General features: G+C 59.2%; 3 protein-coding genes across 3 annotated transcripts in view; 1 reads left to right on the top strand and 2 right to left on the bottom strand.

The window, feature by feature from the left end:
* Positions 1-806, bottom strand: part of LOC117639707 (irregular chiasm C-roughest protein-like) — an 87,381-nt gene extending 86,575 nt beyond the window's left edge. Inside the window, exon 1 of the mRNA XM_034375583.1 lies at positions 679-806. Within this exon, the coding sequence (XP_034231474.1) occupies positions 679-727 (49 nt within the window). The 5' untranslated portion in view covers positions 728-806. The remainder of the gene's footprint in view (positions 1-678) is intronic.
* LOC117639275 overlaps positions 1-25,193 on the bottom strand; it is a 380,425-nt gene that overhangs the window by 194,439 nt on the left and 160,793 nt on the right. The window lies entirely within an intron of this gene.
* Positions 2,670-25,193, top strand: part of LOC117639706 (nephrin) — a 65,783-nt gene continuing 43,259 nt past the window's right edge. The window contains exon 1 of the mRNA XM_034375582.1: positions 2,670-2,709. Within this exon, the coding sequence (XP_034231473.1) occupies positions 2,670-2,709 (40 nt within the window). The remainder of the gene's footprint in view (positions 2,710-25,193) is intronic.

Below are 25,193 nucleotides of genomic sequence, written 5' to 3'. Positions count from 1 at the left end.
AGCGCTCAGCTCCCGGGGGCCATTATAAATGTGTCCTTTTCGTCATTTTTCCCGGCCGTCATATCAAAGAGAAAGGCCGGGTCACGCTAGGCCCCGCGCCATTTAGCATGGCGACGATGATATTTTCTGAGGGTCCCGAACACGCCCCGCCACTGTCTCTCCCTGTCTCTCTGGCCCCCCCGGGACGGGGCACGGTGCCGCGGGGAGCGAGGGAGACGGACGGGAGCGCTGTGGCGGCGGTGTCACAAGGCACACACAGGTGCGGACCCACAAACAAGAGGCGACTGCGGCTGCCGTGCAGGGCGGGGCGGGGCGGTAGAACCAACGTGTGCCGATGATAAGTCGCTGTCCTCGCGGATTCAATAAGTCCGAGTGACGGCCTTGAGCCGCGCGACCGGTCCGACAGCCTCACTCCTCCCAAAAACCTGGACTGCAAAAAAGGAGAGCCACTCGCTAATTAGGAGCGACTCGGCCTGCTCGCCATGCAAACATTTTTAATTGATTTGAGCCAGGCTGTGCTGGCTCTGCCGGATCCGCCGCAGCCATCGGGGACCGCCACGCCGGTCCGGGAAAGGGTCGCGTTTTTAAGGCGCTCATCGGCGCCCGCTTCAAAATGCGTGAATGCGTTCTGATTTTGAATGCGCACGGACGGCGGGGTAATACAGGAATCGGGCTTACCATTGTGCAGCAGCAGCGGCAGCAGGGCGAGCAGGATGCGCGGCACCATGACTGCTTCCTTTGCGCCCCTGTAGGCCTGCAGGCGCCCGCAGGCCGGCCCTCGGGCTAGCCGCGCTAGCCGCGCCGTCCGGGCAGCGCGCCGGCAGCAGGCGGCGGGGTTAGCGGCATGCGGGGCGGGCCGCAGTAATTCCGTAATCCAAGCACTCACACACCACAAACTCCTTCCACTCCACAGAAACGAAAAACAAAAACAAAAATCACTGGGACTGCACAACCGTCATCCTTCTTGACAATCACGTAAGTAACCACCAGAATGAATGTGACTGGCGCACAACACCACACACGCAAACACTCAGTTGGTTGCTACCACACTCCGCGCGGTCGCGCCTCGCACAAACGCACGTGCGGACGGCAAAAACAGTAATCCAGGGCGACGAGGTGGCGGGAAGCCCGCGGGAAGCGCGCGCACTAGACGACACACGCGAGACGAGACGAGACGCGCGGGGCGGGAGTGGCGAGACGGCGCCTACCACGACGAGGCAGCTCCGCGCGCGGCCAGGGCTCGCTGTAAACTGAAGGCAAAGGCTCGGCTCCTCCCTCCTCTCCCTCCCTCCTGCGTCCTGCCTCCCGCAGCCCGCGCAGCCCGCGCCAGGAGGGGCCGAGCGGTGCCGAGCGGTGGGGGAGGGGGAAGGGGGTGACCACAAGTCGGGCCGCGATGTTGGCTGCGCGCCGCGGGCTGCGCACTGCATCGGGGGAGGTGAGGCGGGCGCCGGCCGGGCGCCGTGTTTCGAGGTTCGAGCCCCGCTCGGTTCCACCACGACGAACCACCGCGCCGTGGGCCTTTCACGGGCGGAAGCAGAAGACAGCAGAAGAGCGGGAAAATCTTTTGTTTCCTGGAAAGCGCGGCGCATAACCACCTGCCCGTTCGCAGCGGACACTGCTCAAAAGAAAAGAAGCATAAAGCTCGCGGCCACCACTAACGAGGGCCCCTTGCTGCTCGGCAGGGGTTGGCAAACAGTTGCAGGTAGCTCAGAGCATTTCTTCTGCTTAAGAGCATTACCACTGTCCAAGAGCATTTCCTCTCCTTAAGAACATTTACTCTGCTTAAGAACATTACCTCTGCTTGATAACATTTCTTCTGCTTAAGAGCATTTCTTCTGCTTAAGAGCATATCTTCTGCTTAAGAGCATATCTTCTGCTTAAGAGCATTTCTTCTGCTTAAGAGCATATCTTCTGCTTAAGAGCATCACCTCTGTCCAAGAACATTTCCTCTGCCCAAGAGCATCTCTTCTTCTTTCCTCTGCCCAAGAGTGTCACTTCTGCTCAAAAGCATTTCATCTGACCAAGAGCATTTCCTCTGTCCAAGAGCATTTCCACTGCCAAAGAGCAACTCTTCTGCCCACGAAAGCTGCCTGCTCTCATACGACAAGCTGGTCGGCCATGCTGGTTGCGGCAGGACGGCGACGCAGACGGTGGCGCGGTGTCATCGCTCATCGGCGTGCCGGTCCTGACGGTGCCGTGTCCGAATGAATGGCTGTTTGTTCTTCCAGGGGCTGCTAGCAAAGCTTTGCTGCTGTGCCGCGGCTTTGCCAGCTTTGCCGCTTCAGCAAAGACCTATTGCGGCGTATCGAAGGGCAGGTGGCAGGGTAGGGCGTCTCCCTTTCGGCCTTTCGGGCGTTCGTTCATCCCCGTCCGTCGGCCCGTCGGTCATCCGCGGGGCAGATTCCCCGGACCCTCGCGCGCCCTCCAAAGCCCTTCAAAATCAAGGGCGAGGACAAACGGAGCGGCTAAAACCAACACCGGCCGCCCCATTATATCCCCAGCCAGGGGTTTGTAATTTAAATAGCACCATTAATATCGTCCCTGCAGGGCGCGCTCAGCGGGGAGCGGACAAAAGTTTCAATTTATATATCGCGAAACGGCAGCCTTGTTTTCCAGCCAGCGCGCGAGTAACTTCGGAAGGTATGTGGGGCTCTGAAAAGGGGCCAACAATGGCTGGGGTATTGCGTGGATGCCTGCCGGTGGCGGGCCGTGAGTTTCAAGGTCGGAGTGACCTAACCTCACTCCAGCCGCTGTTTGGCAGTTCAGTTCTTCAGCGCTTCAGCGCGTCAGCCCCTCGCGTGCTCGATCCAGACACAAATTGAAATCAAAATAAACGCTATCTGGGTCAAAATGGCTCGTCGGCGCCTGCCGCGGACACCCGTCGACGAGCACACACACGAGGAAGTGGCCCGAGATTCGGCGAACGGCCGCGCGTTCCGGCCCCTCCGGCAGCTGGAAACACATCCGAGAGGGGCACTGCGAGTTTATTATTGTGGAAGTCGCGGTCGCCGTCCGGCCGGACTGCTGGACCATTCTGGACGCAGTGGGTCCAGCCGGTCCAGCCCCGCAGCCCGCGGACCCGAGCGCGGACCACTAGCGGACCGTATCGTGGAGATACTTTACGGGCAACGATACTCCACCCGACGGCTTGTTTACGAAAACGCCAACCGCAGCCGCGGCGGGGTCCGCCCGGAAATGGTACCCACCCGCCACACTGCCAACAGCTATGAGAAATCGAGTCGTTGTTCGTCGAGGCCCGATTTCTTATAATCGGCGCTGAAAAGACTTCGTCGGATGCGTGAAAGGAGGTAGTCAAAGTAAAGCTAGTGTAGGTCCCCTCTGCTTGTGCGTGGGTCCCGATCACCACCGCAACGCCAAGACAAACGGTTGGGTGGGGGAAAGGGACTGGGGAGGGGGGAGAGTGCAATGTTCGTCTTTTTCCCACAGCCGTGGCAATTAATGCAGCATAAAGTTCTTCATTAAAAATGGAAGACGCTCGGACAGTTCCGGAGCGGGGAAGTGTCTGCGGCCCCGCGGAGCCGCGCGGAGCGCCTTCCTGAGAAAGTGTGTAGAACCGGCCGCGTGTGTGTGTGCACGCGTGTGCAAGTGTGTGAGTTTGAATTCGTATGTGTGGGTGTGCGTGGTGGGAAACACACACGGGCACACGGGTCTCATAGTCGCATCGCGCTCACGCGCCGACGCTCCTAGACACTTGTTGCTATTATTACAACTATTATTTTTATTATAATCGGAGTGAGCACGGAGTGCGTGGTGGCGATTCTCCTTTTGTTGTGGAAGAAGCCTCTGCGATACAGCAAGATGCAATCGTCCAGTTCTGCGGTCTTTCTCCCTCACTTATTTTTTCTGCCGGTGAGTAGTATAGTCACCTCACAGTCACCTGCCGCCATTTTGAGTCCCCATAACCCCTCTTGGGCACCTAACGGAGTGTCTTCATTGCACAATTATTAGTGTTGCGTCTTTTTTCGGCGGTCCACACATTGCGTCTGATTTGCTTTGCCGAAACCTTGCTCTGTGTGGCGAGGGCGGGGGACAAAAAAAAACTAGAATCAAACTACCTGCATGACGGTGCAGGTGTGGGCGAAGATGTGGGCGTGGTGCAGCTTGCGCCACGCTCCGCCACGCTCCAGGGGATGGGACCAGGGCCTCATCCTGCTGTGGTCACGCTTGGCGTGGCGCTGCAGTGTCCTGGGTTACTCTATCCGGCGCGCCGACACCGTATGAGAATTTGGCCAATACCTGCGGGAGCGCACCCGGTTGGCCTGAGGGACGCCGCCTCGTGTGTGGGTTACGTCGCCTGGCGGGGGAATGACCCCCAAGGTACCGGCGGGTGCGCTCGGCGTGGCCGTACCAGCACACACACACGCATTCACACACGCACACACGTTGAACTAACCCCACCTAGACACCACGCCGTTCGTGCGTTCACTTTGATTTCCATCAGCGCAAGTTTTCCGTTCTGCCTGAGGGCTCGGTCGTCCTTAGGCAAATTTTGGCCTCCATGAGCGGCGAAATTAATTTTCAGCACCGTGGGATCCACCATGCACCCCTTCGCAAAAGGCGGCTCTGCAAATTGTGCATCGGAAGCGGGGAGCCTGTCCCTAGACAGACCTGTTTTTCGCGCTGACGGCCCGGGCACAGTGCCTGGCGGGCAATTGCATAGCATTAATGACTCTGCCTGACGAGACGCGAGCTGCATTAGTTAATGATGCACTCCGGGTGCAGCGCCGCAGCGCGTAACCGTCGCACGCCTAGCCTCTGGCTGCCTCTGGCTGCCTCTGGCTGCCTCTGGCCAAGCACCCCTCATCCCCTGCGAGAGACGGGCCGAGTTTCCCGGTACCAAAACGCGACGTATATCACAACATTAACGTCGCCTTATTCGGGGAAGGCCATAACTTGGCGGCGCCGGGATTGGGGTTCTAGGGGGCCAGCTTGACGTGTGAGCGGTGAAGCGGCGAAGCAGGGACCCCGAGAGACAATTATGACCTCTGCGCCGATCTCGGCCCTGGGGAGGCCGACGCGGCCGAGGCCCCACCGAGGCCCCACCGAGGGCCCCCCACAGGCGTCCACCCGATTGGCCACGTCTTGGGCCTCAGTCACTCGGACGGCGGGCAGGTGCACGCCAGAATAATTGAATACACACCTGCGTCGCACGCGCGCTTGCGGACGGACAGACAGGTGGACAGACGACAGAGCGTCCGTCTTTTTGCTGCAAACCACTTGGCGACGTGCGGGGTTTGCGGGGGCACCACAGGGGCGATGGCAGGCCCCACGTTATTGGGCCGGCCCTCCCGGTCCGGCGACGTTTCGACGATTTGGAGCGACTTGGAGCAACTTCCCGGCCAGATCCTCTGGAGCTATATAGATCCAGGCCCAGGGACCTTAGTCCAGGGCGGCTCGGCCGATGCCTGTGTCAGCGACAGCGGGACAGCGTGCCTTATCCCATCCGCAGGTGGCCCAATCAATAAAGCGGGCCTCTCTCTCGCTCTCGTTGGCCGCGCGCAGCCTGGCGCAGCCGCGCGGTGATGCGACGGGTTGCGAGACCTATCGGTCAAAGGAGCCTTCAGCGGGCACCCCGCGCGCCCCGCCTCGCCGCACCCTGCCTACGCACTAGCACCATGGGCCAGCGCTCCACACCCATCAATCTAACCGTGTTCAGCAGCCACGCACACACACTGTCGCTCTCGCGCACACACTCAGGTGTTGGTGAGTGGGCCCGCGGGTGCCGAACGCCCTCTTTCTGCCCGTGCCGCGATGATAGGTACAATGGGACCTTTTCATGGGGCATCTATTTCCCGCTTCCCGCGCGCTCAGCATGTTAGGCCGATATGCAGGCTGGAAAAGCAGAGTGGAAATCGACAGCCGGAAAAATCGGGGCAGAATTTGTTCAATTATGATGAAAATCTAATGAAATAGATATAAAGTCGATTTTTAAGTGTCAAAAGCCGTTTAATTATTTTTCTCAGGGTGTGCCAACAAATTCAAAGTGTGGATTCCGCAGCCTCTGCCTCAAGCAAGGGGCGAATTTCCTCCTGCGGGCCGCCTCCAATTACCTTTTTTCGGGGAGATCGGACGAGCAGGGAGAGCAAGCGGGCTTCGGGGCTGGCGAAAAACCAAGTCAGGGCTAGGGCCAAAGGTGAGAGTAATGCCCCGCCACTCGAAAAAATGAAGGCGTGTTGCTGGTCGAATTTTCATCCGTTTTGCATGAGAATGTACTTCATTGGTTGTTCTGTGATGTTCTCTCATGAATAATATATACTACAGGAATAACGATATGCACGGCAAATGCTTTCCAGCCCTCGATCTGCCAAAAGGCAATCCGACAAAAGGCACCCAATGGCAGAACAAACACCCAAATCGAAATAAAGTTACGACACCAGCGCCTCAAATAAATAAAAATACACCTTTTTTGTGAGGAGCCGGCCACCGATTCGAAAACACCACTGCACCCCCCTCTCCCTTTCCGTTTCCGTTCTCCTTTTCTCTCGAGGAGGTAAAAGGACTTCACATAGGTCTGCGCAGCAATTTCCATGTCAATCGACTTCTCTGTGACATGACCAATGCCCGTGAAACTGAGGCGGGCGAGCAGAGCCGAGCAGAGCCGAGCAGAGCCGAGCACGCGGAGGCGGCTCGCTCGGGCTGGCTCGCTGCCGGCCGGCTTTTGTGCGTCCTTGCCGACATCAGCATCACAAACGGGCACAATTTTTGTGACGCTTAACTTGCAAAGCGGAAACAACGCCGATGTTATTTTGAGACGAGTACGAAGTAAGGGGCGTCCGCTTAAACACAGACGTCACTCGCGTTGCACCGCAAACAACAAAAGATCAGCGAATGCCAAAAAGAAGCAAATTTTCCAGATTTGTTGACATATTGACCACAGCCGGTCAATTTTAAGGGCTGGGCCAACCTTCAACACCCGTTTAACCATTTTCCGTTTCGTGTGAACGACATAACTGCAGCAATCCGATGACGCGGGTCGTCGGCACGCTACTAGCTTGAAAAGCAGCGCGGCGCCCACAGCTTCCGTCCCGTCAGCAGAGAGGCCAGGCCCCCACACGCTGCAAGGCGCGGCCCCCGCGGCCCCCGCGGACCGCGGCGTGACGCAAACTGATTTATTTCAAATTAAAGAGCCCAATAAAGGGAACCAATATCATTTGGACGCGTCAACCTCGGATCGGTCTGTCATGTCAACCGTCCGGAGCAAGGTGAGGTTTGGGTTTGGGCAACCCTTTCAGAAACGTCGTGCTATGGACAGCCAGCCCAAATCAAAAAAAAAAAAATATTGACTGTAATATTGTTAGATCTCTGTTACGTTGTCGGTAGATGCCACGTGGTACGTTTGCAGGTCACTAGCATATGTAGAGCACGATGCCTGTCTGCCAGTAATCCGGGCTAGGCATCACTGGTTGCCGGTTGCGTGGACCCTTTCGCTCGTGCTACCCAGCCCACAAACGAGGGATCGCTATGATGACTCTACCATGGCTGGGCCAGGTCCTCCCCCTCAGCCAGAAAATTTGCTTCTTTCGGACCGAGCCAAGGAATTTAATAAGGATTGTTTTCGGGACGTGGCCGGCGAATTAGTCGGAGGAGACAGCAGACTGATTCCGAGAGTCGTTGCTCTGTCTCTCTCGCGCCTGTAGGGGGCGCCCAATGAGTGAGAGGGACAGGGAGATGAAGACGACTCTCGGAGTCAGTCCGCAGAGTGCAATAAAAGCGAGCGCGAGGTGGACCGCCCGGGCTAGCCGGACCTCCAGTGTGCCAGGCTCCAGCTCCAGTGACTCCAGTCACTCCAGCGGCCACTGCGCAGGAAGTGCGGCAGATTTCTATCGCAGTCCGCCGGAAAGGGATTTATTATTTTGTCCTGAAATAATCATGGGCGCCGCGCGTGTGTGTGATTTTGAAAAGTGGCCGTCGTTAGGGAAGGGCCGACCGGTCGCGGCCACCGATATGAGGCGACTTTTCTCCGAGTGATTTCTCCAACGCGCCGGCGTGGCGAGGCGTGGCGTGGCGTGGCGTGGGCAGGCGGCGTCGCTGAAGGCAGTGCTGTAGGCCGGTACGGGACCGCGCTCCGCAATGCGTGGGGGCAGCGTCTGCTACTGGTTAAAAAACAAGCTTCCAGAGAGTCCTTATCATTCTCACTGGCGCCAGCCACTCTGCAGTAAGCGTTCCAAGCCAAAGATTGGGCGAGAAATCAACTGGAATTTTCCTTACCTGGATTTAGTCATAAATAAAAGAGGTCAATGCCGTTCACATCACAAGGAATGATCTGCTCAAGTTTTCGCACGGAATCAACAGCCGTGGTCACAACAAGCGGAGTCACTTTGACTCAGCGCCGTGAAACCGAAAATGGTGAGTCTCCGCGGCGTGGTTTTGGCGCCAAAACCGACGGCGAACAATTATCCTTCCGATCGGCAGCGCTCGTACAAAGGCGGCGGTGGACCCTGGAAGTGGCTGGAAAAGCGTTGAGGGGCTTTATGCCTTCTGCTCCTTCCTCGACCCTGAGCTCGTGGCCCGGCCCGGCCCGGCCCACAGTGCCTAGGGCTGGCTTTCCAATCTGCTGCCCCCCCCCCTCCAGCACGACCCCCGCCGCGGGCTGTCCAACCCTTTCATGCGAATGTGGAACACGACCGGGATGACGGAGCATCGCGCCGGAAAACAGGATAAATGTTATTAGTCAAGGGGTCAGATGGCCGGGACCACTTTTCAGATTTATTTGTCGCAGCGGAGCGGCAGAAACACGTGGAACACACGTGGAACATGTTGTGCGTATCGCTCTTGCCACTACACTGGCTGTTCATTTCGCCTCGCACCTGTGCCACGCGTCGCGTGATAAAGCAAGTACCCGTTTCGCGTCTCTCTCTCTCGCACCCACACGGGGCGCCCGACGAGTGCGACAGAGACGGAGCGATGACTGCGGAATCGAATCGCCAATCTGTCTCTGCTGTCATCAAGTTGAACCGGCGCCGACGAGCACAAGACCGTACCGATGGTTGCCAAAGGCGGTCCACAACGCGCACAGCGCTGCGTCCGCCCGTCCGCCACTGCGCCACTGCACGAAAACGCGAAAGCAGGGAAGAAAAATGGGCGGGGCCGTGCGTTCGGTTTCAAGACGAGCGAGGGAGGCAATCGGGAAAGTTGAGGCCGTGCCGGGGCCGGGCCGGCCTCTGCCTCGGCCTCTGCCTCGGCCTCGGCCTCGGCTTCGCCCGGTCGGTGATCGATGCTTTGTTTACATGTATCGCGAGGCAGTAGTTTTGTTTTCCACCCTGCACATGAAATGAATGAGCAGGCTAATTAATTAAATCCGCTGTCAAATGCACCGTGGCTGTCGTCCTCGGAGGGGGCCTGGCTGGCTGGCTGCCTGCCTGGCCGCCTGAGGTCCCGGCGGAGGATAGCGACGCGCGTCCCGCGGTGCGCGAACTCGCGGCGCCTCGCGTCGGCGGTGGCGGACTCGGGTTCAACACTCGCCCAGATCACCGCTCCCTCCCCCGGCCCCCGAAATTTTTTATTTTCTCTCGTTCATTTCATTATTTTCTCATCTCCGCGCCGGTTTGCATAAGCGGCCTGCCCTGCGGCGGCCCTGCCGATTCTCGTTTCCGTCTCGGAGATGCAAGCAGACTGGAGCGGCCACCGCCGCCCTGTCTCTCTCGCACCGGCACGGGTCGGGCGCGAGTGCGAGAGAGACAGAGCGACGACTCAGTCTGGCACTGATTGCGTCCGCGCCATTCACGGAGTCCCGCCCAGAGGTCGGCCAGGTGACGCCTGTCTCTCTCGCACCCGTGCGGCGCCCCGAGCGCGTGCGAGAGAGACAGAGCGACGACTGAGCCGGCGGGGCCGCGGGGCAACGAGGAGGGTGTGATCACTAATTACTCAATCTGGCGAGGTGGCGCGGCGGGCGCGGCCAACCCGGCGACAAGGGTCACGCCCGGCCTCGCCACACGTGTGCGCCATCAAGAAGAAGGAGAAGAAGGGGGAGAAGGGGAATAAGACGAAGAAAAGGGAATTTTAGTGCCGCTTGTTCCGCCCGTACCTCCTTCTTGGCAGAGCTACGGCAGCGCGTTTCGAGGCGCAACGGAGCATCAAGGCATCGCTTAGCACCGGACGCGGGCCGGGCGGCCGGGCCTCTACCGCGAACACACGCACACACACACACACACACACACACACACACACACACACACACACACACACATCAGAGCGGACAGGTGCGCCCCTGCCAGGTAGGCAACTCGGCGCCGTGAGTCACCTGCTGCTCCACCCGCGCGACGCTGCGTCCTCCCCCCCCCCCTCCTCCCCTCCTCCAGGCCCTCCAGGCCTCCTTCCAGAACGTCCAGACGCGCTGCTCCCTGAACCGCGAAGAGGCCAACACGCTGCACACGCTGCCGCCACTGATTCCGGAGCAGGTGCGCCGTCTCTCTCGCACCCGCGCCGCGCGACGGCGACGACCCGCGAGTGCGAGAGAGACGGCGCAGGCGGCGGCGAAAACGCGACGCGGCGCCCGGATGAAGATAGAATGGAGGAAAAAGATAAAAACGTAATGAGCGGCGAGGCAACAATAACATCCACCGCGATGGGCATCACTGGAAGGGGGCCTGGGAAGCAGTGGGAACGGGGGTGGGGGGCGTGTGGGAACCGCGGGGAACCACCGCACTGCAACAATGGTCACGTGACGCGGAGCCGCAGAGCGACGCTCCAACCTCGCAGGCCCGTCCTAAAGTCGTTGTCGTCGCGCTGTCTCTCTCGCACCTACAGGGGACGCCACATGAGTGCGAGAGAGACAGGGCGACGACAACGACTCAGCGCGAAGGCAGCCCGGCCCGTGCCCCGCCCGCGCCCCGAATCCAACAGAGGTTAAGAGCGGTGAGGTGAGCGTTACCTGAAGCCCTGCGCTGAGAGAGCACCGAGCGCGGACGCGGCCAGATCGTAAACGGTTACGACTCAATAACAAAAATCAGAGCGACTGAATTTCGGAAATTATTTCATTTTATGAAGAGCGCGCATTTTAAGTGCCGCCATTTCGGCAATAACGCGTGCGCTGTAAAAGACTGGCGGACGTCACGCGGGCCGATCGGCGGTGGGGAGGGGATGGCCTGGGCAGTGGGAGTCAAGGGAAGTGGGGAGTGGGAAGTAGGTGGTAGTGGGAAGAGGGCTGAAGTGGGAAGTGGGCCGAAGTGGGAAGTGGGCCGAAGTGGGAAGTGGGCCGAAGTGGGAAGTGGGCCGAAGTGGGAAGCGGGCCGAGTGGGAAGTGGGCCGAAGTGGGAAGTGGGCCGAAGTGGGAAGTGGGCTGAAGTGGGAAAATGGGCTGAAGTGGGGAGTGGGCTAAAGTGGGTACTGCCGAGCTGGACCGCTAAAATCGGGATCTATGAAATGGAGGAGGTGGGAGTGGCGATCCCGGGGAGTCTCGGGAACTGGGAGAGAGCAAGCCGATGTGGAGGGTCCAGACAGCCCCGAGTAATCAGGGCAAAACAATGAGGGAGGGTCCTGCTGGCCTGCCGGCCCTCAGGAGCCTTGGAGGAGCCGAGCCACGCCGCTACGCCTGCGGGCCCTGTGCCGTCGGTGCTGGCACGGTGTCACTGCCCCGCCTGGGCCCCGACTGGGCTGTGCTGCCCCTCCCCGAATGGCTGGAAGCAGCTCAGCTCGGCGTCGTTTGGAGCACCGCCTGCTGCTCGCCACGCCTGCTCCTTCCCACCCACCCGGCGATCCTTAATTTTTTCGCTAATTGTCGATTCCTGAAAGTGACTCACCGTGGATTAATCAGCGTGACACGGCGCTCGGGGAGAGGGCTGCAACGGGTTAAGGCCTTTCGAAAAAGAAGAAAAAGAAGAAAATTGAGGAATTACTGGAGGAAAGCACTCCGGCGTTTTGGGATGATAATTAGAGCCTGCGACTCTTTGCGACGGAAGCGTTTAGTGCGAGTGTGTTAGTGCCTGCGTGTGGTGTTTGTGCACGCGGTCCACCTTTCTGACTTTTTAATTTCGTGTAGCGGGTTGAGGGTTGAGGAATGGAAGTTGGCGATGAGCAAAGTTTCCTTATAGAGAGCTACGTTGCCCTCGTGGAAGCGAGCCAGGCGCCGTTCGAGGGCAGTTGAACAACACGTGGGGGGACGAGTCATTCATGGATTATTGATTGATGCAGGCCGCTATTTCCTGTTTCGATGCCCCGCTTTCGTGGAGCTGCAAATTGCTCGATGGGGCTTCTCGAGGGTTTGGGCAGTTTGGGCTGCTGGGCGTCGTTGCCGTTTCGTGTCACAGTCATGTCCGTGGACGTCTCCACCGCGTCTCTGACACGTCACTGACACGTCACTGACACGTCTCTGACAGTGCAGCGGGCCGAAATAATTGCCGTGGCCGTGTGTCACGCTTGGAGCACCCTGCGGTGACGACGCCGAACCACCGCGGCGTGTCGCGAGGCCTGCATCGCTCTCTCTCGCACTCGCTGGGCGTCCCGTAGGGCCACACGGGTGCGACAGAGACAGAGCGAGAGCGCCTCGCGGCCGAAGAATGAGCGCGATCAAGTGAAGATCCGGCTGACTTGACGGCCGAAACACGGCGCCGCGAGGAGCAGGGTCTGTCTCTCTCGAGCCTGCGTCCCGTGTGGGTGCGAGAGAGACAGAGCATGTTCGGAGTAGTCCAGGCCAGTGCGTGTCCCTGGAGTAGAAAGCACCAGGACGGCGCCTGGTACTGCCGGCAGGACTCGCTGTATAGAGTCATTTCCCGACTCCTTCGTCACCTCACGCGGGTTTCCTGCAAAGAAAAGGGGCGGGAATAAAATTTATTTCGACTTGGACGCAAGGAACTGCGTCAAGAAACGCACGCCCTCACATTCTCCTGACGGCGTGGAGTCGTTTCGGCGCTCGCCTCAAATTCCGTAGGTGGGCGAGGATGTGGAAGGATAATCCTTCAATCCCGCGGCCTCAACAGCCTGAACAGCCTGAACAGCAGGGCGCAGGGCCGCCCTCTGTTGTTGCGTAGACGGGGTCGTCAGGAGTGCAAAGGCCAGGACGAACAGGAAGGGGAAAAGGGGGGGGGGGAGTGTAAAGCACACTCCACCTCCACTCCGTCACTCATGCACGGTCCTACTTCATATGTACACCAGGCACACGCGAACACAGAGAGAGAGAGAGAGAGAGAGAGAGAGAGAGAGAGAGAGGCGTGCGATATAGGGCCATAGGAGGCGTCAGCGCGCGTCACAGATCAGCTATCGGTTCGGCCGCCACTGCTGCTGCCTTTTGTTTTCTGGCACCCGAGTCCGATCCCTTTAGGGGCCCCCGCCGCGCCCCACCCCACCCCGCCCCGCCCCCCGCATGACGCTCTCCAAGCCCACACGTGCGCTGTCATCGGCATGGCCTCTCCTCTCCTCCTCCACAGGTCCCAGTAAATCCCGCAGGCCATCGATGCCGCCGAAACGCACAACCCTGCTCGTGCGCGAGCTAAGCAACCTTACCTGCTGCGAAAATTAAAACTTTGAATTCTCACATGGAGCGAATTTTTAATTCCGTAGATTGTGTGCGGAAAACTATTCATAGTGTTTTCACGCAAGATGTAGTAGCAAAAGATCACCTTGCGATAAACACACCAAAAATTACAATTTGAAAATAATTTCACCCGACGCACGAGCCGCGTCTTTATCTTTGCGTCGTTCACAAACGAGTACGCAGAACCACGAAAATTGTTTTTCCTGGAACTCCCCGAGTCTTCTGCCCGAGATCTGAAATCTGTCTTTGACTTTGCCACGCGATTTGGGTGCCTCACTTTAGGCAGGACGACGAGTAGGCTAGCCTGGTGGGCAACCGGCAGGGCGGTCGCTCTGTCTCTCTCGCACCCCTGCGGCGCGTCCCATGAGTGCGACAGAGACGGAGCGATACGGAATCAGCCCGGCCTGGGAATGGCGAGAGATCCGGTGATAAATCTCATCAGGAGGAAGTTGCGGGCACTTAACCTTGCTTTAGCTTTAGCGTGGCTTCGGCCAGCTTTGGCGGAGGCACTGGGAAGCTGTCCCACCGTAAAACGTGATTTATCCGGGGCTTTCGATGCAAGCTTGCAGAGCTTTCTGAAAGCCGCGTACTTTCGGAAGCCGGCCGGCGAGGTAAAGACAGCCGCGGTGGAGAGAGAGAGCGACTCGAAGCCAAACGAGGAGGAGGAATTATTCGGGGCTCAGTCACCCGTGGCGCTGGTGCACTGCAAGCGCTCCTCCACTGCGAGCGCAGCAGGCCGCGTCTTATCACTGGACGCTCCGCGGACGGGGCGGACGGGGCGGACGGGGCGGACGCACCGCGGGCAGTCTCTAAATTTGCTTTAATTTCTTTTTACTGCCCCGCCGCGTCCCTCCCGGCCGCCGCAGCGGAGTCATTGTCCTAGACCGGTCCTGCCCGGCGGCCCGGCGGCCCGGCGGTCCACACCCGCACTCGCTGCGGTGGGAACGGCGACGTCCGAGGCGAGGCTTGCCACTTCCGGACGCACCCGAGTTCCCACTGGCCATACACTGTCGGAAACAGCGCGAGGGGCGCGCCACAGTGAGCCAGAAGACCGGCGCAGGCGGCCAAAACTCTAGACGCGTTTTGAGCTCCAGAGTCCACTGAAAATCAAATAGTGATACATCTCACCCTCTGAGGGGTGAGACATAACTGTCTCACCGTAAAACGGTGATACTAAAATGTATCACCGAAAAAATAGTCGTACACGAATGTATCACCGAAAAAAGGTCGTACACAAATGTATCACCGAAAAAGGGTGATACTTCCCCAGGCAAAGCAAGGGCCAATCTCCCCGATGTCTCATCTTTTTTCGGTGATACATTTGTGTACGACCATTTTTTCGGTGATACATGCGTGTACGACCGTTTTTTCGGTGATACATTCGTGTACGACCTATTTTTCGGTGATACATTTTGTATCGCCGAAAATTGGTGAGATGTCTCACCCTTTGATTTACAGTGTCGCTAAATGGGACTCGAACCGAACGTGTGACCCCACCAATGGATTGCTCTCCGAACGAGGAATCCATTGGTGGGGTCACACGTTCACTTCGAGTCCCATTCAGCGACTCTGAAGCTTAAAACGCGTCGAGTCTTGGCCGCCTCCCCCGGTCTTCTGGCCCACTGTGCGCGCCTTTTCGACTGTTCCAACCAGCAGCGGAGGGTCGCTCTCTGTCTCACTCGCGGGCTGGTTCCTCAGTGGTGCGAGAGAGACAAAGTGACACGAAACAGACGCGTGTGCCTCTTCCGGTGTCTGGACTTATTCGAGGTACTGTCCAGTGTGCCAGTTTGCAGGACACTCATCGGTGACGTCATCGATAGCCAGTCCAAGTAAGTGCACTGGTAAAACTAAAGCGTAACCCTATGCTTGAGTCAAGCATAAAGTTACGCTTGAAGACGTTACGCTTGAAATCAAGCATAGACTAGAAATTCCCCCATGCATTTAGATAGGGGGAATCTTGGCGGATGAGCCTGTTACGCTTGATTTCAAGCGTAACCTGATTACGCTTGAAAACAGTGGGTAATACTACGCTTTAGTTTTACCAGTGTGGCCGCGCCACCTGTATGACTCCTCCGGGCGTCTCGGGTCGAGTCTCGGGTCGGGTCCCGGGCCACTGTGGCCGCCTCGGTCCGACTCGGTCCGCCTCGGTCCGCATGCACAACAAAGAAGAGTGCTGCTCGCCCGTTTCCGGCAATTAGACGCTGGCAGACGGACACGGAGGAGCGAAGGGGAGGGAGAGAGAGGGAGGGGGAGAGAGAGGGAGAGGGGAGAGAGAGAGAGGAAGGAAAAGCGACGTGGAGGGGGGGCTGGGGGCGGTGCCTGCCCACCCGCGTCCACCACATGATACCCGCCGGCGAGCTACCGTGCTGCAGACCCAAGAGTCGCTCTGTCTCCGTCGCGCTCCGGGCGTCCCGCGAGGGTGCGAGAGAGACAGAGCGACTCATCGGCATCGGTCGGCTGCACCGCCTCACACACCCATGTGTCAGCCGGGATGTAATTGAAAGTGCAGGCGCAGAACCAGAGAGTCGTGAATCGACACGCGTGAACTGTCGGTAGCTCAGTCGGTTACGACGCCGCCGTCGCAGCTCGCTGTCGCGGGTTCGACCACTAGCCGCGCCACGCGATTATTTTCCGACCCTAAAATTTGATAACATGGCGATTTCTTCCTGATTTCCCGCTTGGCGATAACAGCACGGTTCATCTCGCACCACCAGTAGCAAACCGCCACTCCTCTTCCCACCCCCAACCCACTTTTTTTTTGTTTTCCTTTCGCCGCGCCGTTCCGGCCGAATGGCGGTCCATAACCGGCACTATTTCGGGGCTCGTTGAGTTCATGATGAAGTGAAGGGCTGGGCGGCGGCGCGGCGGCAGCGGCAGCGCGGCGGGGACATTGCCTCGAAAAACAACCCCGGGTGGCCTGCCGGGGAGGGAAGCCCGGTCAGCCCTCGCGTTCACGCGCCAAGCATAGCAGCGCCGAGCGGGGCACCCCGTCGGTCTGTCTCTCTCGCACCCACACGGGACGCCGCATGAGTGCGAGAGAGACAGAGGGCGCCGCCGCGCGGCAGCTTGTATACCGCATTGTTCGCTATCTGGCGGACACGCGCAAAACACGCATGCACGTTTTTCTCATTGTGGCGCCGCGCCCTGCCGCCATGCACCGCGCATATTGACACGTGTTATGATGTAGCTACACTGGAAAGGCGGCGTCCGCGTACAGGCAGCGCCAAAAGTGCAATGTCCGCGTACAGGCAGCGCCAAAAGTGCAGTGTCCGCGCACAGACAACGCCAAAAGTATCCAGGGTCCAGTCAGCACCAATACAACCAGCGCCAAAAATGTCCAAGGTTTGTGCACAGGCAGCGCTAAAAATGTCCAGGGTCTGTGCACAGGCAGCGCCAAAAATGTCCAGGGTCTGTGCACAGGTAGCGCCAAAAATGTCCGGGGTCCGTGTACAGCCAGTGCCAAAAAAATTCAGCCGCCTATGCCCCCTACGTTGCTCGTGCCTCCGCTCCCCGGGCTGCTACGCCGCTAGGGCCTACGGCGGCCGCTACTTGCCGTGACACTGACATACGGCAACGACATGATAAGACCTGGATAGCCAGGAGGCCTTCATATCCCCGCCATAGCCCCACCCCCTGCTCCTCCTTCGCATCGTCTCTCCCCGCGGAGCCCCGTGGAGCCCCGTGGCTGAGGCCCGCCCGGGTGCCGCGGGCCTGCTGTGCCCGTCCAAATTGTTTCTTTGGCTCCTTCTCCAGGACGCAGGTCGTGAGTCGGTGTCGCCGAAGCAATGAAAGGCGGAAGGGATCAACCCCTGCCGATGGCTTGCTCAATCCCTTTCACCATTCGGCCTCTTTTTGACGGAATAGTACCCGCAGGAATACACTGTAAATCAAAGGGTGAGACATCTCACCAATTTTCGGCGATACAAAATGTATCACCGAAAAATAGGTCGTACACGAATGTATCACCGAAAAAACGGTCGTACACGCATGTATCACCGAAAAAATGGTCGTACACAAATGTATCACCAAAAAGGAGACATCGGGGAGATTGGCCCTTGCTTTGCCGGAAGTATCCCCTTTTCGGGAAATTTGTGTACGACCTTTTTTCGGTGATACATTCGTGTACGACTATTTTTTCGGTGATACATTTTAGTATCACCGTTTTACGGTGAGACAGTTATGTCTCACCCCTCAGAGGGTGAGATGTATCACTATTTGATTTTCAGTGTAGAGAGAGAAAGCCGGGGGCTCGCCAAGCCGTGCACGAGCGGTGCCGCGCTGCCGGGCAGATTGGCTCGATAGGACCAATGGAGTGCAGTGGCGGGGGGGGCGGGGCGGGGCGGGGCGGCTTTGGGATTCACCGGGATCGGCCGGTCTAAGTGGAACGTATGCAGATTGGATTGGTGCAGAAGGGACAGTTCATCCTTTCAAGGTGTAGGCACTGTAGGCGGGACGCGGCGGCGGGCCTTGCGCATTACCGTGCCCTAAACAAATTCGGGGCGGTGGGAAGGGGGGGGGCACTCCGCTACACCGTGGTGCGCCAGCGTGCGAGGAGGCAGACCCTATCGAAAAACCTATACAAGCCCCTCAATATTGGTCCTGGTGTTTGTGTGTGTGTATGAGAGAGAGTGAGAGAGAGAGAGAGAGAGAGAGAGAGAGAGAGGAGAGAGAGAGAAAGAGAGTGGGCGAGTGTGTGCGTGCACGCAGCTCGGAAGGAACCCTTTTTCACTTGCCCCCCTCCACCTCCATCACTCTCCTCCTTGCATGAACAGCGGCCGCGGCAGCAGCCCGTCGAGGTGCGCGTCGAGGACGCCCTGCGCACAGTGGGCCAGAAGGCCGGTGGAGGCGGCCAAAACTCGAGACGCATTTTGAACTCCAGAGTCGCTAAATAGAACTCGAACCGAACGTGTGACGCCACCAATGGATTCCTCGTTCGGAGAGCAATCCATTGGTGGGGTCACACGTTCAGTTCGAGTCCCATTTACCGACTCTGGAGCTCAAAACGCGTCTAGAGTTTTGGCCGCCTCCACCGGCCTTCTGGCCCACTGTGGGCCTCCGCGTCGCCATACGGTATCAGTAGCGATAAGGAAGCGCGACGCCCAATTATTTTTCGAGAGTGCGCGCGAGCGACCTGTTCGTGCGCCCTGTGTGAGTGTGTATAGTATTGTATAGTTGGGGCGGCAAGGGGGACGGAGTAAGGGAAACGCGCTCACTAACACACTCACAGTCGGACATAAAATGGACACACACAGAGACAAAACCACACTCACACATGGACACTGACTGACTCACAAACACACACACACACACACACACACACACACACGTGCGCTGGGGTGCAAATGGTCTGGAAATGAGGCTGGAACGCAGGAGCGCTGGAGCAGGCTGCAGGGAGGCCGTGCCTTGGCGTGGTGTGCCGGAAGCGCCATCTCCCTCCAGGTAAGGAGGCTGTGGGGCGGAGCGGCGCCACACCGCGAGTAGGGCGAGTTGTGGGAGTTTGCGGAGTTGGCGCCCCGCCCCGCCCCACCCCGCCCCGCCACAACAACGCGACCCTGCCGTGCTGCAGTGCGCCACACTCCGTAGTCGCAGAATATTTTTTCCCCGCCGAATCGACCAAGCGTGGGATGGGCCTGGTCTCCGCATGACGGCCCGCCATCAGTGACGAGGGGCGTGTCAGTGGGACGAATCTGCGGCATCAGGTGCGGATCCAGAGATCCAGGGCAGGGGGGCAGAGCTTTGCGGCGGACGCTGTGCGAACGCCGCGCGAACCTGCGAATGTCGCACTGTGCAACAACCGGCGCCGCGCCGTCGCTCCGTCTCTGTCGCGCCCCTGCGGGGCGCCCTGTGCGTGCGAGAGAGGCAGAGCGACGACGGTTCGGAACGGGCCTGCCGGACACGGCCAGGACACTGCCAGGACACGGCCGCCATGCAGCGCTGCAGAGCGTTAACGACCTGCACTGCCATCTATCACAGAGGATTTGAACCGAACGGCGTAGCGGCGTGGCATGGCGTGGCATGGCGTGGTGCACTGGCGCTCCGAGGGAAGGGCGGCCAAAGCCGCTTTGAGGTCACTGTGACATGGCCCCCTTGGACCGGCCCCGCCCCGCCCCGACACCCTGACCACGGCCAACCAGGCCCAGGCGCACGAGGAGCTCGCAACGCGTTCGGACTGTTCTGGCGGGAAAGCACAGCTGCACGCGGCCTACACTGCAGCCGACATGCAGCGCGCAGTGCCCACTGCGGAAGGAGGGAGAGGGGGTGAAGTGTCGAAGGGGGGATGCCGAAGACTCGTCGAAACTTAGTTTTCCTCGGTGCCGACACCCCATGGACCGCGTGGACCTGAGTCAAGGAACAGAGAAGACGGCTCCCTCTCTCTCGCTCACTTCGATCCGGCCGCGTTATGCGAGCGGTGGGCAGGCTGAGTCCTTTTCCTCGCTCTGTCTCTCTCGCACCCAAACGGGACGCGCCACGAGTGTGAGAGAGACGGACTCCTCGGATGTCGATAAATCAGACCGGCGCAGCCAATCAGAGAGAAGCGGGACCGTTTTCCTGCGGGGCAGTGCAGCGTGAGAGGGAGAGCCAGAGAGAGAGAGGAGAAGAAAAGAACCGTGTGTGCATTGTGGCATTGCATTATTCGCAGGCGAGGAAAACGCCGCGGTCGACCGGGATTCGAACCCGGCACCGACCGAAGGGGGTTGGATTCGCAGCGATCGCAGCGCACTCAACAAGCCATCCCCTCGGTGCCCCCCCCCCCCCCCGCTCGCGCCCCGGCCGGACGGAGCGGCGTGCCTCCCAGACCGGCCATAAAAATAAATCAAAACATTCCCCCGCGCATGGAGTAGGAATCGCTTTGAAAAATATATGAAGCGATTCATTACACGCGTGCATTACACACGTGGAGTTGTTTGCCGATAACGCGCCTGTTTCAATGAGGCGCCACCAGTGCGCTTGATTGGCGCTTTAATTGAAACAAAGCGTCTCTGTCTCTCTCGCTCCCGAACGGGACGCCCCACGAGTGCGAGAGAGACGCAGCAGTGGCGGTCCATGGCGCCCGGCGGGTAGGCAGCCCGTCCGCAGCGCTGTCGCCGGGACTGCCTACCCGAGGAACCCGACGGGGCTCCCCTCCCCCGGCACACAGCTAGCATAATTTCTCCTGTACGCTTTAATTGAAGCGTGAAGCCTTCAAGCGTGGTTTTACCAGTGGAGTTGCACGCAGCGCAGTTGCCTGCGGGACGCACGGGGCCGGACACGCCGCGTGGACCGCAACACGGGGCGCGCCGGCTAAACCTCTTGGACAGAACAAACAGAGGCAAGTCAAACAGAAGACGGCGGTGTTGCACAGCGACGGCAACCCGCACACTGTAAGGCCCCTCTAGAGGGGCAGCGGCCGGCAGCGGCACACACGGGGGGGTGGGGGGGGGGGGGCAATGCTCAAGTCCGCCCGCTTTCACTGCGTTCGCTGCTTCAGACTGCAGACGAGGAAAACACTGCCGGTGGCGGGGCTTCCCCGGCGGGCACACGGCGTGCGCACAGTGTGCGCGCTGCGCGCCGCGCGTGCGGGGCGGCGTCTTTAGGGCTTATTTTATGGATCGTCGGGGGGCCAAAGTAAACCCAAAGTGTGCGCGGGAATTAAGTAGGAAGGGGAGGGCTTCGATAATGTGGCCCGAGTAGTGACGCCGGCGGCGATGGCGGCCCGAGCCCGAGCCGCCAGCCCTTCGAGCCTCCGCAGTGGGCCAGATGACCGGTGAACTCTGGGCGCGTTTCGAGCTCCAGAGTCGCTAAATGGGACTCGAACCGAACGTGTGACCCCAATGGATTGCTCTCCGAACGAGGAGAGCGTTCGGTTCGAGTCACATTTAGCGACATCGGAGCTCAAAACGCGTTCGGGATTTTGACCGCCTCCGCCGGTCTTCTGGCCCACTGTGCTCCGACTCGGCGGCCTGCCGATATTCGCCGGGCTGGAAGTACTAGTGTACGAGTGTTTGCGCGACTGTACAGTACATTTGCACGGCCGGCCCCCTTTTGCAGTGTGGCGCCGTGTAGCGACGCGTGTCCATCCCGACCCTCGACGAGGGGACACAACTTTTGATCAAGTGCGCGCCGCCCCCTCCCCTCCCCGGGCGGGCCGCGTTGAAAAACAGGGAGGGGGGGGGGGCAGAGCAGCTGTGTGGTCGAGAGAGCCATCAGTGCAGTGTAATTATGTAGCTTAATTCGGGAGCTGTCGATACGCTCGCTGCGTGCTGACTGCGTGTTGGCGGTGTGGGCCCCCAGTGAGAGGACAGGGCCGCAGGGGGTATCCCCGCGACAAAACCCAATTGTCTGCTTCTTTGCGGACCCTTGCGGACCGTTGCGGACCCACCCGACGCGCTAAACGGGTTGCCTATCAGCGCCGCGGCGAGCAGCTGGCCAATCAGATCGCTTTTCCGAGGAGAGCGTCACCGAAACCACCGACTGTCCCTCTGCATCCCCTCCCCCAAAGCGCAAGTGCCCCCGCGAGTACCTCCGCACGGCGGGTACGCGTTCCACGCGTTCAGCCATTTCCATTTTCCGTAATTATAAGCTCATTTGTCGGCCCACACTGCAGTGCACTGGGGGGCATCTGCCAGATCTGCCGGGGCGCGGCCTTTTATGCAAATCGGGGCAAACTCTTACGTTAAGTATGGAAGTGATTACGACAGCGAAAACAAGGCGGGGGGGGGGGTGTCACACCGCGCACCGAGACGAACGAGGGCCTCCTACACTGTGAGCACGCCTTGGGCACGCCTTGGGCACGGCCGGGCTTGGCGAAGAGCAGCAGCTCATAATTTTGAAGTCATATTCTCGGAGGGGCGTGAGAACACGGGCAAGTGCGCGAGCTAGTGCGCGTGTGTGTGTGTGTGTGTGTGTTCTCGTGTGTGTGAGTGTAGTACATGCGAGAGAGTGTGAGTGCGCCCGGGTGTGTTGTGCGAGGCGTGAACCCCCCTGTGCCTGGAGATTTATACAAATAGAAACAGAGAGTTTGCTGCCCACTCTGCACTGCATGTTGGTACTGCAGGTCGTCGCTCTGTTCTCCGACTCGCGGGTTCCTGGAGTTTTCAGAAGACAGAGGAAATTTCGAGTCCAGGCGCCTCTCTCCGAACACGCATCGCCCACAATCCATCTTGGCCGTCGAAAATGATGTGAGGAATCTGGCTGGCCGGCGGGCCGCAGTCCCGTCCGGGGTGCGGGGAAGAGGAGGGGGCGGCGAGCCCTAGAGACGAGCTCGCTGAAACTTTGCTCATAGCTCCGAGTTTGAGGGATGAGGAATAAACGGAATAAGTCGATCGTCTTGTGATCTTCAACTCGGCGGCCGGCTCGGCTCCGCCCCCTGCCCCCCGGCCCCGTCTGAGTGCAGTTCTCGCTCGGACGGAAGCTAACAAAGACGAATCGCCCGGTCCGCTCTGCCTGCTTCCGCGCCGTCCCCGAGGAGGTGCGGCCCGGCGCGAGGCTAGCTCGGCTAGCTTCGGACAATGAGTGCGATGCAAACAAGCGCCCCGCACAGTGGGCCAGAAGACCGGCGCAGCGGCCAAAACTCCAGACGCGTTTTGAGCTCTAGAGTCGCTAAATGGCACTCCAACCGAACGTGTGACCCCACCAATGGATTGCTCTCTGAACGAGGAATCCATTGGTGGGGTCACACGTTCGGTTCGAGGCCTGTTTAGCGACTATGGAGCTCAAAACGCGTCAGGAGTTTTGGCCGCCTCACCGGTCTTCTGGCCCACTGTGCCCCGCCCCAGCGGCCCCAGCGCCGCCCAGCGCGCTGCAGCGCGGGTCAAGTAGCTTTGTCGTGAGAGATCAGTTTTTAAGAACAGAAAATCAATCAATTAGGCTAAAGCACCTGCAAAAAAAGTTATTAGCAGTAGCCTCGCAGAGAAGTGGGCGCGTCTAATCGTGTTGTTTGAAACAGCAAACCCAATTTTCGCTTCAGTGTGCGCTCGCGAAGCGAGCTCGATTTTCGTACCGCCGGCGACCGCGTTGAGAGTTCCACAGCCAACAACTCCGGCCAACTATGCAGCCAGCACATGGCACCGAAAACAAATCAATGCGTTACGCGAACTCGCGGAGCCGCACGGTTTCGTCGCTCTGTCTCTGTCGCACCCCTGCGGCTCGCCCCGTGAGTGCGAGAGAGACGGAACGCGGCGCCGAGTCGGCGTCCCGTTCCGACTCTTTCTGTCTGCTGCTCCCTTATCTCGTGTGGGACTTGAGGCGCCGTCATGAAATATTCGGCAGGTGGCAAATAATTCATAATAAGAGTACACGGCCACGGCGAGAGAGAAGATGCACGCGCGGCAGCGGCGGGGAGGGAGGATTTGGGTCGGAGGGGAGGGGGATTTACTGGGTCGCGGAGGGTATGAGTTTTACGGGGTCTGAATGTCTGGGAAGGGTGGGGTCGGTTGCTTGTACTCGGGTTGTCTCGCTCGAGTCAAGTGAACTATCGGCCGGATACCTCAAAACTTTTCTCAGTATCAAAAAAAAGAACTCCCAAAAAGTTTGCTTTAGTATTTTGAAATTTTACCCGGAGAGTGTCGTCCCGTCTCGATGAGTGAGCAACATCCACGCCACCGGTAATTCTGAGGTTCCGTACAGGTTGCTCCAGGGGGAGTGGCGCAAGCACACTCGATCAACTTGTGCGACCACACTCTCTTCACACAAACCTTGCGAACCGGGTTATCGGATGGAACCGATTAAACGGGTAGGCAGGGCCAGGCAGGGCGGCGAGACGTCATTATACAAGCACAACAAAGGTGGGGGAGGGTTGGGGCGGAGTGGGGTGGGGCGCGCGGGTGGGCCCCACCGGGGCGCATCACTGTGTCATGCGAGTCGGAGATAACTGGAAGTTAAGGCGCCGTACACACCCCACCTGGCTCAATATGTGAAGGCTTTCGCTGCTTTCGCGAGGCACGGGGTAATTTGGCGCGAAAAGCGGCAGAGAAAGCGAAAAGAAAACCAAAACGGAATCCAACTTTTTTGTGTTTTTGTATTTTTTGTGCAAGCCGGCTACCACCACCACCACGCCCTCGAGCGACGCGCACTCCCAGCGAGACGTTTAAGCAGAAGGTACGATGATGCCGCCTGGGTGGTTGCAAAGCAGGGCCGGGAGGGAGAAGATGGAGAAGAGGAGAGAAGGGGGAAAAAGAAGGAGGAAGAAGGCGCGAAAGAGGGGCAACATGATTTGATAACGCGCCGCGAACCACACCTACGGGTCACGGGGTCGAATCCCCCTCCAGAGTCGGACCAATTTCGGGAAGGATTACCGGGGTGGCAAAAGGGGGCGGGGGCAGAGGGCAACTGTCTGGGCGCAGAACATGAGTCGAGACACCTTGGCGGTGCGGGGGCTGCGGGGGCGCCTCCCTTGTCGCCGTAATCCTGCAAATATTGCTGAAACTCAGTTGTCATCCCTGTCCCGGCTGGGCGCGGCCTGGCGGCTGGAGCCGTGCTGGAAAGGAGCGAGATGTGTGCGGCTGCGCCCCGCCCCGCCCCGCCCCGTATTGTATTAATTAAGGATCCCTTCCATTTGGTGGCGACCGCAGCGCGGGGGTGTGCATGCTAGCAATGGGCGTAGTCGTCCGTAAAGCGGGGGGCGGGGGGCGGCAGCCGGGGGGCGCGGTGGAGGGGGAAGACGGCAGATTGTTGTCTTGATTTGGGATTCGCGGAGTCGCGAGCAGCACACGAATCATGCTCATGT

The sequence above is a fragment of the Thrips palmi genome, unplaced genomic scaffold (genome assembly GCF_012932325.1).
Source record: "Thrips palmi isolate BJ-2018 unplaced genomic scaffold, TpBJ-2018v1 HiC_scaffold_11, whole genome shotgun sequence".
Taxonomy (NCBI): domain Eukaryota; kingdom Metazoa; phylum Arthropoda; class Insecta; order Thysanoptera; family Thripidae; genus Thrips; species Thrips palmi.
This window is presented reverse-complemented; position numbering and strand designations above follow the sequence as displayed.